The sequence below is a fragment of the Pelophylax lessonae genome (genome assembly GCF_965119305.1).
Source record: "Pelophylax lessonae genome assembly, chromosome: 3".
NCBI classification, from domain to species: Eukaryota; Metazoa; Chordata; class Amphibia; order Anura; family Ranidae; genus Pelophylax; species Pelophylax lessonae.
This window is the reverse complement of record NC_138770.1, coordinates 308,610,218-308,624,235: the sequence shown is the minus strand read 5'-3', so window position 1 is coordinate 308,624,235 and position 14,018 is coordinate 308,610,218. Positions and strand designations below refer to the sequence as shown.

General features: G+C 46.3%; 1 protein-coding gene across 1 annotated transcript in view; it reads right to left on the bottom strand.

Moving 5' to 3' along the window:
* The window catches only part of LOC309549061 (solute carrier family 12 member 9-like), a 338,830-nt gene that overhangs the window by 287,494 nt on the left and 37,318 nt on the right, over positions 1-14,018 (bottom strand). Inside the window, exon 2 of the mRNA XM_082249029.1 lies at positions 9,973-10,107. Within this exon, the coding sequence (XP_082105155.1) occupies positions 9,973-10,107 (135 nt within the window). The remainder of the gene's footprint in view (positions 1-9,972; positions 10,108-14,018) is intronic.

The following is a 14,018-nucleotide window of genomic DNA, read 5'->3' as shown; positions in this document are numbered from 1 at the left end:
TGCTGATCCAGTGCCCGCTGAGCCACGGTCTGCCGCCCTGTTTGATGTGCCACTGTCTGTTGCCCAGCCTGGTGTGCCACTGCCGGACATCCTGCATGCCGCTGGCGCTCCCCTGCTTTATGTCCAGCTTGCCTTCAGTCCCAGTGTTGGGACATGTGTTGCAATGAGGGCAGGTGTATCCCTAATGTTACGCCTCTTCAGGAACTTGACCTGTGGGGTGCCTAGACGGCTTCCAGACCCTGGTGGTGGGGCGCATGATCAATTGCTGGACTCTGGTGGCACGCCTTCCGGCAAGTTAAAGGCCTTTGGCCTAGAGAGTGCTAGAAGACCCACAGACATGGAGGGGAGACCTTTTTGGATTTTCGGGGTAGAAGCACAATGGAGCGTCCGGAGGCCGCTCCTTAAAGGGGGGGAACTGTCAGGATCAGTGTCATTACGTGGGTCACCTGCTGGTGGCACTGTTTCTGGAACTGAGAAGCGCAGTTCCAGGGCCCACCAGCGGGTGTCTCCCAGCAGCTGGACTGTTCTTTTAATTAAGCTGCACCTGAGGACTGCTGAGGGAATATAAGCCCGCCCTTCACTGAGGCTCAGTGCTTCAGTATTTTCTCTGCTAGCCGTGTCCCTGTCTGATCCTGAAACCTGTATCCTGAATGCTGTATTCTGATCCTGTTCCCTGTACCCTGCTTCCTGTACCTGGCTCCCTGCTTTCCTTGTCTCCTGTCCCTGTCCTGTCCTGCTATTGTTTGCTCCATCCTTTTGTATATAGTTTGTTAGGTTCTATTGGGGTTTTGTACTGTTATCATTTATATTTTGTTTACTTGTTTATGGTCACTGGTGTTGGTATTGGAGTGTGTCATTTTGCTTAATAAACTTATTTACATCTTTATCCATCTTGGTCCTGATTCCTTGGTGCAGCCAACTGATCTGATCACCCTTGCTGGATGCCTGCATGTGGTATCCCTGACACCCTCCGACCAAGTACCCTGGGTGGACAGAACGCCCAGAACACCACCCCAGCCCGACAGGCTGGCATCCGTGGTGATCACCGTCCATGAAAGCGGACGAAAAGACTTGCCCCCCGACACCGCCGGGGACTGGAGCCACCACAGAAGATCCCTTCTGGTGCGAGGACTCAACGAGATCTGAAGATCCAGAGATTGTGGTCGCCCGTCCCACCTGGACAGGATCTCCGCCTGGAGACCCCTCGTGTGAAACTGGGCAAAGGGAATCGCCTCGAAAGCCGAGACCATCAAACCTAGACACCGCATGCCCGTCTGGAGGGATGAGCACGGAACGTCCCGAAGGGACCTGACTTCGTCCTGAAGTGTCCTGAGCTTGTCTTCCGGTAGGAAGACCTTCGCCTGAACAGAGTCCAGGATCATTCCCAGATAGGGAAGACGAACCGACGGGCACAGCGTCTATTTTGGGAAGTTTATCGTCCAACCAAACTCCTGCAGAGTCTGCATCGTGACGGACAGGTCCTTCACCAGACCCTGACTGGTCGCAGACCGAACCAGAATGTCGTCCAGATACCCCAGGATTGAGATGCCCTGGGCTCTCAATAAGGCCAGAACCGGTGCAAGCACCTTGGTGAACACCTGCGGAGCCGAAGCGAGACCGAAGGGTAACGCCACGAATTGGTAATGATCCTCCGCAATGGCGAATCGAAGATACCTCTGGTGACCCTCGAAAATGGGGATGTGAAGATACGCATCCTTCAAGTCGATGGATGCCATGAATTCTCCCGGAACTAGAGCAGCCACCACCGGGCGCAGGGATTCCATGCCCTCCTTCCTGGGCACAGTGAACAGATTTGAATAAAACCCCCGAAATCTGTCCCGATGAGGCACCGGAACCACCACTCCCTGAGCCCGCAGGTCCCGCACCGCCAGGTGCAGATCCCGCAAACGCTCCGGAGACAGTTGAAGATTTGAGGGAAAAAACCTGTTCGCCGGCCGAGACAGGAACTCGATCTTGTACCCGGACCGAATGATCTCCTGAACCCACCTGTCCCGAACGCGGGCAAGCCAGGGTTGAAGAAAACCGAGCAAACGTCCCCCCACCCCAGAACTGGGTGAGGGCGTCCCTTCAGGCCGCGGTGTTATGGGCAGCGGACCCGGACTGGCCGGACTTCTGCTAACCTGTCCACGGTTTCTTTTGGAAGCCTTGACCCTTGAAGGGCATGCCCTTATAGTACGACCGAAAGGCACGAAAGGAACCCTGAGAGGGCCTAAACGAAGCATGCTTCTTACCTTGAGCACCCTTAGCCTTGTGAGATTGGGGCAAGAGCGTGCTCTTACCCCCAGAGATCCCCTTAATCAGCGTATCCAGTGAGTCGCCAAAAAGGCGAGATCCCGTATAGGGCAAATTAGCCAAAGTCTTGCGAGAAGATTGGTCCACAGACCAACATTTCAGCCAAATCAAACGGCGTGTCAACACCGCCACGCTGTGCACACGTGCAGCCAAATGAAAACATCTAATTCTGCATCACACAAATACATGACACCCTGATGAATCTGATCCACCATAGCCAACGTTGTCGGCGGGGCAGAATCAGCCACCAGGACGCGCCTGAGTACCTGCGTCCAATCCGCGACAGCCTGGGCTGCCATAAGGGAAGCAAAAATAGCTTTTAGCATGGAACCAAAGTATGGCGGGCAAGAGACTCCAGTCTCCTGTCCGTAGGGTCCCGGAACACCGGGGTATCCTCTGCCGGAATCGCAGTGGATTTATTCAAAACCGCCACCGCGTGATCCACCGGAGGTGGTACACACCAGCGTTCATCAGTGGCGGGCGTGAAAGGATAACGCAGCTTGAACCTACTTGGCACAGCAAAAGGCTTTTTTAGATTGCGCCATTGTTCACTAACAGCGCGCTGAAAATCCTCAGTGCAAGGGAAAACCTGCGATGTTTTGCGTCTCCGCTGCGTCCCATAAGAAGCCAGAACGGCAGGCGGACACGGTTCATCCTGTAAATGCAGCGTTTGTTTGATAGAAGCAACCAATTCATCCATGATTGCAAGCTCTTCAGACGAGCCAGGGGGGGAATCATCAACCCCTTCAACCCCTGCCTCCCCTTCCGACCCTGCAAAGTCCAGGGACGAACGGGACCCCGATAAGGGGACCCCAGCCATAGCAGCCCCATCACCATCGCCCTTTGAATCAGAGGAGATTGAAACTCTGGGCCGTTTTGTGGATTGAACAGCCACAAGCATCTGTACCTGAGCAGCCAGGTTAGCCACAATGGTAGCCAAATCGCCCCCCTCAGGGGGAACAGCAGCAGCCCCTTGGCCTCCCATTAAAGAGGGAGGAAATTTGCTTTCCTGAGAATCCATGCCCCCAAAAGTTTGTAGGAGAAAAAAAGGGTAACTGCCCCTATAAAAGCGCGGCGAGCGCAGCCCACCGCACACACACACCGCACACGCCGACCCCCACAGGGAAAGGCACAAACTTCAGGCAATGAATACAGGAATAGGATAAGGTAAAACCTGGAGAGATCACTGCTGCTGCTGCCTCGATCGGTGTGCCCAGGGAAAAGGAAGTGATGCAATAACAGCCGCTCCTATAAAGCCTATGGAAGGCTACAAAAAAATGGCCGCCGGGGAGGAAGTAAAGGCAGAGAACATGCAGTACTGACATGAGGCTGGAGCGATCGCCGCCAAAATGGCGGCGCTTGGCGCCAAAAGCGCCGCTCCCCGCATATAGCAATCACCATCACACGCCTGCAGTATAATAAAATAATGGCGGACCGCAGCAGCAGCCGCCGCATGTATGCCCAAACACGATCAAATCATGCCCCACAGCATACAGCCTGTCACACAGCAAAGAAGGCACACAGTCTGAACACAGAAACAGTGCAGGATGGCCCCCCTCCTTGCAGCCCACAGAATGCAGCCAAAACAGACAGGGAGCCCAATAGTGTGAACAGAAGCAGGGTTACACAGTCCCAGACTGACACCCACTAAACAGACAGGTCCCCACACAGATACACTTACCTTCTGAATGGCGTGGGGAGCCCGCCCAAGCGATCAAGCCGCTGCACAGAGGACAGGGAGAGTCGCAGCCAGGACGCAGCAAAACTGCGGTGCGAAACCGCATGGCGTCCAGTGAGGTAGCCACCTCACCGCAGCATCCCTGCAGCGAACAGGGACGGGTCGTTCACACATGCCAGGGGAAAAACCTGACTGAACGCTCGATGGCAGGCTGGGAAGCCACTGACCCACAACCTGCGACCAGGGGGGCCAGCCCGAGACCCAGCCCGCACGATCCTCTTCATCAGAAGAACTAACTAAAGCTGAAGAAACAAACAGCTAAGTAAATATAGAGAAAAAAACACTAAAATAAAATCAAAAAGAAGATAAAGGCTGAGGCAAAAAGCCCCTGCACAGAAACAGCCTGCTAACTCCTGAAAGCTAGACAATGAAACTGAGGTATGGATACAGGAAGCAGGAGGGTATTGACTGAGGGGACCACCCCCTGGGGGTAGGATAAGCTAAAAGCTTTTAATATTGACATATTCTGTTGCCTAGCTACTCCTACGGAGCAAAGGTCAATTACCCCCATAGTGACGAATATGGAGAGGCGGCGACTGTCGGAGGACGTAAGAGAAAAAATAATTACAAAAATAACAGATCAGACCTGGAGGTAGGTGGGTTTGAACGGACATAAGTCTGTTTACACCTGCCTGTCCATAGAAATGCATGACCTTTCAATCAGGTCTGTCTGAAAAACTGACAGGCGGACCAGACTGGACCAGCCATGTGAAAGGGCAGTTGTCACAGGAACCAAGGTCCTCATTTTAAGACTTCAATTCTATTTCTGTTCTGGTGCCAGCTCTATTCCTGATGACACTGGTGACAATTAGAGAGGGTGAATCTCTTTACTGGAGACACAGCTCACCACTCTGACCAAATCTAAAAAAAAGTTTTGCCTTTACAGTACAGTTACAGTATGTCACAAAAGTAAGTACACCCACAATTTTTTGTAAATATTTTATTATATCTTTTCATGTGACAACACTAAAGAAATGACACTTTGCTACAATGTAAAGCAGTAAGTGTACAGCTTGTATAACAGTGTAACTTTGTTGTCCCCTCAAAATAACCCAACACATAGCCAATAATGTCTACCTGCTGGCAACAAAAGTGAGTACGCCCCTGTTAAAATATCCAAATTGGGCCCAAAGTGTCAATATTTTGTGTGGCCACCATTATTTTCCAGCACTGCCTTAACCCTCTTGGGCATGGAGTTCACCAGAGCTTCACAGGTTGCCACTGGAGCCCTCTTACACTTCTGCATGACGACATCACAGAGCTGGTGGATGTTAGAGACCTTGCGCTCCTCCACCTTCCGTTTGAGGATTCCCCACAGATGCTCAAGAGTTTAGGTCTGGAGAGAGGCTTGGCCAGTTCATCACCTTACCCTGAGCTTCTTTAGCAAGACAGTGGTTGTCTTGGAGGTGTGTTTGGGGTCGTTACGTTGGAATACTGCCCTGCGGCCCAGTCTCTGAAGGTAGGGGATCATGCTCTGCTTCAGTGTGTTATAGTACATGTTGGCATTCATGGTTCCCGCAATGAACTGTAGCTCCCCAGTGTCGGCAGCACTTATGCAGCCCCAGATCATGACACTCCCACCACCATGCTTGACTGTAGGCAAGACACACTTGTCTTTGTACTTCTTACCCAGTTACCGCCACACACGCTTGTCACCATCTGAACCAAATAAGTTTATCTTGGTCTCATCAGACCACAGGACATGGTTCCACTAATCCATGTCCTTAGTCTGCTTGTCTTCAGCAAACTGTTTGTGGGCTTTCTTGTGCATCATCTTTAGAAGAGGCTTCCTTCTGAGATGACAGCCATGCAGACCAATTTGATGCAGTGTGCGGTGTATGGTCTGAGCACCGACAGGCTGACCCCCCAACCCTTCAACCTCTGCAGCAATGCTGGCAGCACTCAGACGTCTATTTCCCAAAGAAAACCTCTAGATAGGATGCTGAGCACGTGCACTCAACTTTTTTGGTGGACCATGGCGAGGCCTGCTCTGAGTGAAACCTGTCCTGTTAAACCGCTGTATGGTCTTGGCCACCGTGCTGCAGCTCAGTTTCAGGGTCTTGGCAATCTTCTTATAGCCTAGGTCATCTTTATGTAGAGCAACAATTCTTTTTTTCAGATCCTCAGGGAGTTGAACTTCCATGTGCCATGTTGAACTTCCAGTGACCAGTATGAGAGAGTGAGAGCGATAATACCAAATTTAACACACCTGCTCCCCATTCACACCTGAGACTTTGTAACACTAATGAGTCACATGACATCGGGGAGGGAAAATGGCTAATTGGGCCCAATTTGGACATTTTCACTTCGTATTTGAGACATTAATGGCTGTGTGTTAAGTTATTTTGAGGGGGGCAGAAAATTTACACTGTTATACAAGCTGTACACTCATTACTTTACATTGTAGCAAAGTGTAATTTCTTCAGTATTGTGATATGAAAAGATATAATATAATATTTACAAAAATGTGAGGGGTGTACTCACTTCTGTGAGACACCATATACTTTACATTTCTGGGGTTCTTGTAAAGTATGTATTCTTGTAAAGAAATGTTTACAGCCTACATAAATCTTATGGTGCCTGATTTTTCTGATTGCTGTTAACCCAACAGGCTTGAGGATTTAAAACTTAACAAAATGAAAATTTACAGTTGTCATAGTTACAGTCAAAAAACATTGATGCACCCAGGATTAGACTAGGACTTGCAGAATAAAGTACCAAAGTACACTAAAACCTTTACTAGCAGGCAACCCAAGTACAGTGCCTAACTTTACTAGCTAGCACCCTTTATAGTTTCTTTGTTTAAGGATAAATGTTTGGATGTAGTCCTGGCTGAAATGTGAAAGAATTCACAGCTTCAGGACACACATCTGTTGCATCTTGCAATGTAAAAAGGTCTCATAGCTGACTACTTGACATTCTAACAGTACACAAGAGTCCAGGGAAAGCCTGGACATAACAGTTCATAAAGTCATACTGCAGCAACATTAATAGGATATGAAATGGCAGATAAATGGCAGACAATTGGGCCCAAAGTAGACAAAGCCATCATATTATTACTTTATAGCCGCATTCTCAGAAGGAGAATAAGAGATGAAAACAGAGCAAATACTAAGGGAAAGGAAATTTTAGAAGGGAAGTTCATGGCAACATTAAATTTGGGAGATTAGAATTCTCTTTATTGCAAAGGTAGACACACGGGGGTTGATTTTACTAAGGAAAAATAGGCTATCCATTTTGAAAGGGAATTTCCCCAGAGCTTAGTGAAAGTGGTGAAAATTCACTTTGCAAAGAATACCCAATCACATGCCAAGAAAATAGAAAACAAAAATGCATTTTTGCTTGCACACGACTTTATGATGGATGTTGGCTTGACTGAGATTCACCTTATACACTAAGCTTTGCAGTAAACAATCTATTTGTCTTAGGCTGGGTTCACATGGATGGGAATTGGATGTGGGTTTTCCCCGCATCCAATTCAAATGACAGGAGACTGTGACTGTCTCTCAATGGAGCCAGTACACACACTTTCGGGGCGGCCGCGATCCGCAATGGAAAAGGGTCCTGTGCATCTTTGGCTCCATTTCAGGTCCGAATTCAGTCAAAAATTAGGACCTAATTCGCACCTGACACGGAGTACAGGGACGCACAGGACCCCCTGCTGTGAGTCGAGACCGCAGCTTGTGTAAACCGGGCCTTAAGGTGATACTAAATTCTTGTTTTTTTACTTAATACTAACAAACATGTCATACTTACCTGCTTGGTTTTGCACAGGGCAGCCTAGAGCCTCCTCTTCTCAGGTTCCTCGCCGGCGCTCCTGTCCCCTGCCTCCTGCCGAGTGCCCCCACAGCAAGCAGCACCCGAGCCGCCCCACTGCTCTGTGTCCATTCAGACACAGAGACGTGACTTGGACCTCACTGACTTTGACTGACAGCTGTGGGAGCAAATAGCACCTGCTGTATGTCTTAGCCAATCAGGAGGGAGAGTCCCGGACAGCTGAGTCTCTCATGCAACGTCACTGGATCAAAATGGGGTCCAGATAAGTAATGGGGGAGGGGGGGGCTGCTGCACACTGAAGGTTTTTTTTATACTAATGCACAAAATGCATTAAGATAATTTATTAGGCTGCTATATCACCTAGGTCAGTTACGAGTCTCTCTGTTGTTGCTCGGCTTCTGACCCCGTAAAATGTAAAATGTGTTGTTCATTATTGTCCCAGTTTTTCCTTGTATAGTACCTTTGTTTCAATAAAATTTCTTACAAAAAAAAAAAAACCTGTCTGCCTTTAGAACCACTTTAAGTAGATCAACCCCCACTTTCAGAGCTGTCAGTTTGGCTCTAGGCAGGTGCAGTGGCTGCTTAAACCTTCACCTTGTAAAACAACCCATACAGTTTAAAATAGAAATGAAAGGCAAAAAAATTGTGTATAGATATAGCTAGAGAACTGACCACGCCGTGTTCTTCTGCCTAGTGTGGTCAGTTTTTAATAGGAAAACAGAGGAACTGACAGGAACACCAGTGATTTTACACAAAGGAAGCAATACAAAGAGAACAGGGTACTTTCTCATACAAGTACACGGTACAAGCAGGCACATTTTAGGAATAGGTAATGTTAGGTTTACATATTTTTTTAAGCTTAATAGGATCATTCGTTAGCTGCCTGTACCAAACTTACAGATTTCAGACTATAACAGAAAAGTTATATACAGCCACAAAAAACAACAAATGTGTTCACTGTCACAGATAGGAGGAACCATCTCCATGCACCCACAAGGTAATTACCACCTTGTTAGCACTAACGTAACCTAATCTGCTACTGAAGATAAATTATTTCTCATACTGGGGTATAACACAGTAATCATATCTTAGATTACATTTTATGTTGAGTGTAGGCCTTTTCATTTAACTTCACTTCTTCACCATATTACATTTTTCTCACTTCATCTCAGTGCTTATTTCTCCTACATCCTTCTCATACTTCCCCTCACTTACCTCACAGCTATTTTCATACAATTTTCAATCCTCTAATTTTTTAATTTTTTACTTTTTTCATGCAAGTAATATTATGATTTTCATATATTACATATTCTTCCACTTCACTTACTTTATAGCTATTTCCATACAAATTCCAATCCCTTTTCAATTTCCTATTTTTATCATGCAAGTAATATCATGATTTTTCATATACTACATACTCTTTTACTACTTATATCTACTCATTTAATACAGGTACATGATACTACCAAAAGTACTACAATCCCTTCCATTCACACTCTTTCTTGTGTGTGGCTTCTTTCGTTCTCACGGCTGACCTCTAGCGTCCTCAGCTCCCGTGGGAGGCACCTGGGTCCATGCTTTCACCTCCATTACCAGTCATTGCCAGGGCTACCATGTAAGTTGTGGGACTGGGGGGGGGGGGGTCCTCCCTCTCCCTCACCCCTTTCAGCTTCCATTAACCATCATTCTTTGCAATGTCTTTATACGCATTTTTTGCTTTTAGACATGGATCATACATCTACTCTTGAAGAAGTGGCAGAATTAGCCCACGAAACGCGTCAGTTTACGGATGTCATGATTTTACTCAATGACTTTTATGATTGTCAATTGTTATGCTGGTTCCTTTGAAGCTGTCCTGGGGACTACTTATCTTTTTTACCACTCCAGTTTTATACATATTAATGTGTCTTATCTTGTATAGCATATTATATGTCCTTTGCATACAATTATAAATACAATAAATGTGATATCTTACCCTGCCAACCTTGTCATTGTGATGTCTCTCATGTAAAGTCCCAACCCTCCTATATATTTTTTCTAAATGAATTTAGGGATGGAAATGCACAGTCCATCCTACCGTGCGCCTCATTTAAAGTCCCGCGCTCCCCCCCTCTTCCAAGTGTAGGCCTTTTAATAAAGGATACAGTAAGCTCCACCAGCATCCAGGGCTCCATTCGTTGATATGGCGCAGACTGAAAGAACGGTCATTCCAATGATAAAATATGACAGGATAAGCATGCCTATCGACTCATATAGGCCGGACTGACCAACCACAAAACCTGGAAGAGAAATGACATTCAAGGTTATAAAGCCCCACGCATCAGATTTTTTATATGAACATATACATATACTATATACTACAGTGTTACATAAGAAACATACAAACACATATAATGTACTGTAAATCTTTAGTAGGAGTGCTAACTTGTGTAGCTTTAGCATCAAAGTACACTATTGTCAGCGTCCTCATATCAGTTTTCTGGGACATAAACCAATCAAAACTATAAAGTGAAATCGGTCCAATTGTTTTGTATACATGGGAAGGGTGTGATCTTCAGTCAGTTGTTTAAAGCTGTCTGTATTTCCCATTTAGAGATTTTCCCTTACTTCTTGTGTTGCCACTTTGCACATAAAACTTGATATAACCCCCTCCTAAAATATCAGGCCACATTCCCCTGATACCTCTGAAAATTCTGGTAAATATATAATTCGTTTAAAAATGGAACATGTTTGTCTGATTTCTTCTTTGAAACTTGAAACAATAAAAAACATTTTACCACCAAAAATGGAACATGTTTGTCAGCCTAAGGCCGCATGCGCACTGCAGCTGCTAAACCCATGTTTAGGAGCAGTTAGGTGAACAGCCCCTGAACTCTCCTCTATGTTATCTTATATGTACATGTACACTGAGTTGTTTATAGTCGTTTAGAGGCAGTTGAGTTTACGGACATTTTTTGAAAGCGGATAAATCGCTTTCAGGACTATAGTTTACCGGCATTTCAAACACTAAACGCTTGTAAACGCATGTTTGCATTTATAAGAAATTTTAAAGTGGAACATGTAAAATGTGTAAAAAAAACACAGTTTTCACCACATTGAGAGAGAGAGAGATGGATGGATGAAGAAGGATGGATGGATAGATGGAAATGGATGGAGAGGGATGGATGGATGGAGATTGATGGATGGATAGCTAGATGGATGGAGAGGCATGGATGGATGGATGGAAGTAGATGGATGGAGAGGGATGGATAAACAGAGGGAGATAGATGGATGGAGAGAGGGATGGATGGATGGGGAGGGATGGGCAAATAGATAAAGAGGGATGGATAGAGGGAGATGGATCGATGGATGGATGAAGAGAGAGGGGTGGATGGATGGATAGATAGAGAGGGGTGGATGGATGGATAGATAGAGAGGGATGGATGGATGGATAGAGAGGGTGGATGGATAGAGGGAGGATCCATAGTTAAAACAAAAAAAAAATCTACAAGCACACTGCTCTCTCGTCTCTCACATAATGGCTGAAATAGATTAAACTTGTTTTTCATGCATTGTGGGCATTTGGGAGGGTCTCCTGAGGATATCTGAAGAAAACGCTTCTAAACGCAAACACTCAAAAGCAGCAAAACAGGCGTTTTTAGCTGTTGGTTACTAGCTGTCAAGTTTCCAGTGTTCAGAAGAGGTTTTCAAACGTCCTGTGTAGATGAAGCCTAATGCACAAATCCAAAAGATGTTCATTGACTGACTTCTCTGCATTTTGATTTATTATTTTCCGTAAATTTATAAGAAACCTATTTTTAAATGTAAAACTTTAGCTCATCTAAATGTTTATATTTTGAAATCTTTAATAGCAACTAGTTAAAAAACTACTGGATTACACCTAATTCATTATAACATAAAATGAGCAAAATTAGTCTGCTGGGTGGTCCTGGTCGTAAGGGATTACATCCAGAAGTGCCCTGCAGAATCCATGGTTACATCCAAAGAGTGCCCAGCAGAGTCGTTCCTCCATCCAGGACTGTCCAGCAAAATCCCCCCTTACTTTCAGGAGTGCCCAGCGGAATCCCTGCTTGCATCTAAGGGGTGCCCAGCAGAATCCCTCATTATATCCAGGAGTGCCCAGAAGTGTCCCAGTTACATCCATGAATGCCCAGCAGTTTCTCCTTTTACGTACAGCAGTGCCCAGTAGTTTCCCCATACCTTTTAGGCGGCAGAGCAGCAGGACAGAAGCCAGAGGGTAGAGCTGGTCTTCAGAGAGAAACTCCTTCTACAGATGCTAGGTTTGGGGCAATCACGCCACTGGGTGGTAGGATGCTGGCAGTCCTAGCAACCAATCACGGAGGAAGATGCGGGGAATCTGCACTGGGGACTGATGAAGGGTAATGGTTGGCGGATACATTTGCCAGTCTTTTTATAATGATACGCATACCCTCGATGCCACTGACATCCAGCCAAGGTTACTTTAGGCCAGACAAAATCTTGTGGTGGGCTGGATGTGGCCCAACGACTGTAGTTTAAAGGCCCCTGGCCTAGAGGGCTAATCATATAGTCCAGGATCTCCAAACTACAGCCCTCCAGCTGTTGCAGAACTATACTTCCCATGAGGCATTGTAAAACTCTTATATTCACAGACATGACTAGGCATGACGGGGAATTGTAGTTCTTTAACAACTGGAGGGCCGTAGTTTGGAGACCCCTGATATAGTCCAAAAGCTAGATTATCTAAACTCTGGTCTGTATTTTCATAACTGAGCCCCTGTTAGTGCCTGCTATTGATTTTAGGAGACAAGTCAAGGAATCTTGAAAGCCAATGCACAGTTTACCACTGGAGAATATACTTTAGGGTTAATTAGGGATGCGCTAATGGTTCGGGCCGAGCATAAGTCCGTTTGGGTGTTTGCCAATTACCCAAATTCTTTGTGCACTCGGCAGGATGTTCGCCCGCTGAGCCCACAGTCAATAGGTTGTTAAGGTGTGGGGCCAGGACGCCGCGTCCTTAACAACAAATGAGCTATCAGCTGTCAACAGGCTTATCCGCTGATAGCTGAATGAAAAAAAAAAACATTGTGGAATTAGCCCGCAATATTAAAAAAATGGCGTGGGGTTTCCCCCCCATAATCTATAACACTTATCCAAGCATGCAGCCTGGCAAGACAAACTATACCTCATGCCTTCAACATGCTTTGCTCCCCTACCCCAAAGCACCTTGTCTCCATGCTGATGGAGACAAGGGCCTCTTCCCCACAACCACCGGGTTATGGGGTCTGAGGGCAGAGGACTTATTGGAATCTGGAAGCCCCCTTTAACAAGGGGGCCCCCAGATCCTGACCCCCTCTATGTGAATAAATATGGGGTACATTGTACCCCTACTCATTCCCCCCAACAAAGTGTAAAAATTAAAGACAGGAGGCAGTTTTTGACAATACTTTTATTAAAAAAATAAAAAAAACAATGTCCCCTAATGTGGATCCATCGTCAATCACAACGCCTGCTGCACCGCTGAACCCCAAAAAATAAAAATAAAAATGCTCTGCCCTCGAAAAAAGGTAACCGCCGAATGCCTGCTCTGCTGTGTGTCAGTTCCTAACTAGGTAAGGAGCGGGGCCACCTGGTGACGTTACCTGGTGGCACCACCCCATGTGACATCCCCGACTGGTGTATGCTGGGTCACTAACATCACAAGAGGGTGGTGCCACCAGGTGACATCACCAGGTGGCCCTGCCCGTTGCCTCTATTTAAGAACTCTCACAGGTGGAGCAGGCATTCGACAGTTAGCCATCGTCGCAAGCGGAGCGTTTTTTTTTTCTATTTTCAGGTCCATGGGTGCGGTGGGCATCGTGATTGGTGATGGATTAATATCAGGGGATATTGTTTTTTAATAAAGAAATTGTCAAAAGCTGCCTTCAAAACGGGGACTTTTGATTTTTCATGTTGTGGTCCCATAGATTTTAATAGAGTTTGCGGTTCGGGTCCAAACTTTTTCCCTGTTCAGGAGTTCTGGTGCGAACTGAACTGGGGGTGTTCGGCCCATCACTACTGTTAATTATCGATATATATGGAAACCTGGGCTCCTAAATTGTAAATAAACATGTCCTCTTATTAAAATAATTCTACTACAAGAGAAGCTAAGTCACAGTGTTCTCTATGAAAGTGCCTCTTAAAACACTGGTCTTATGCTAACATGGAAAAC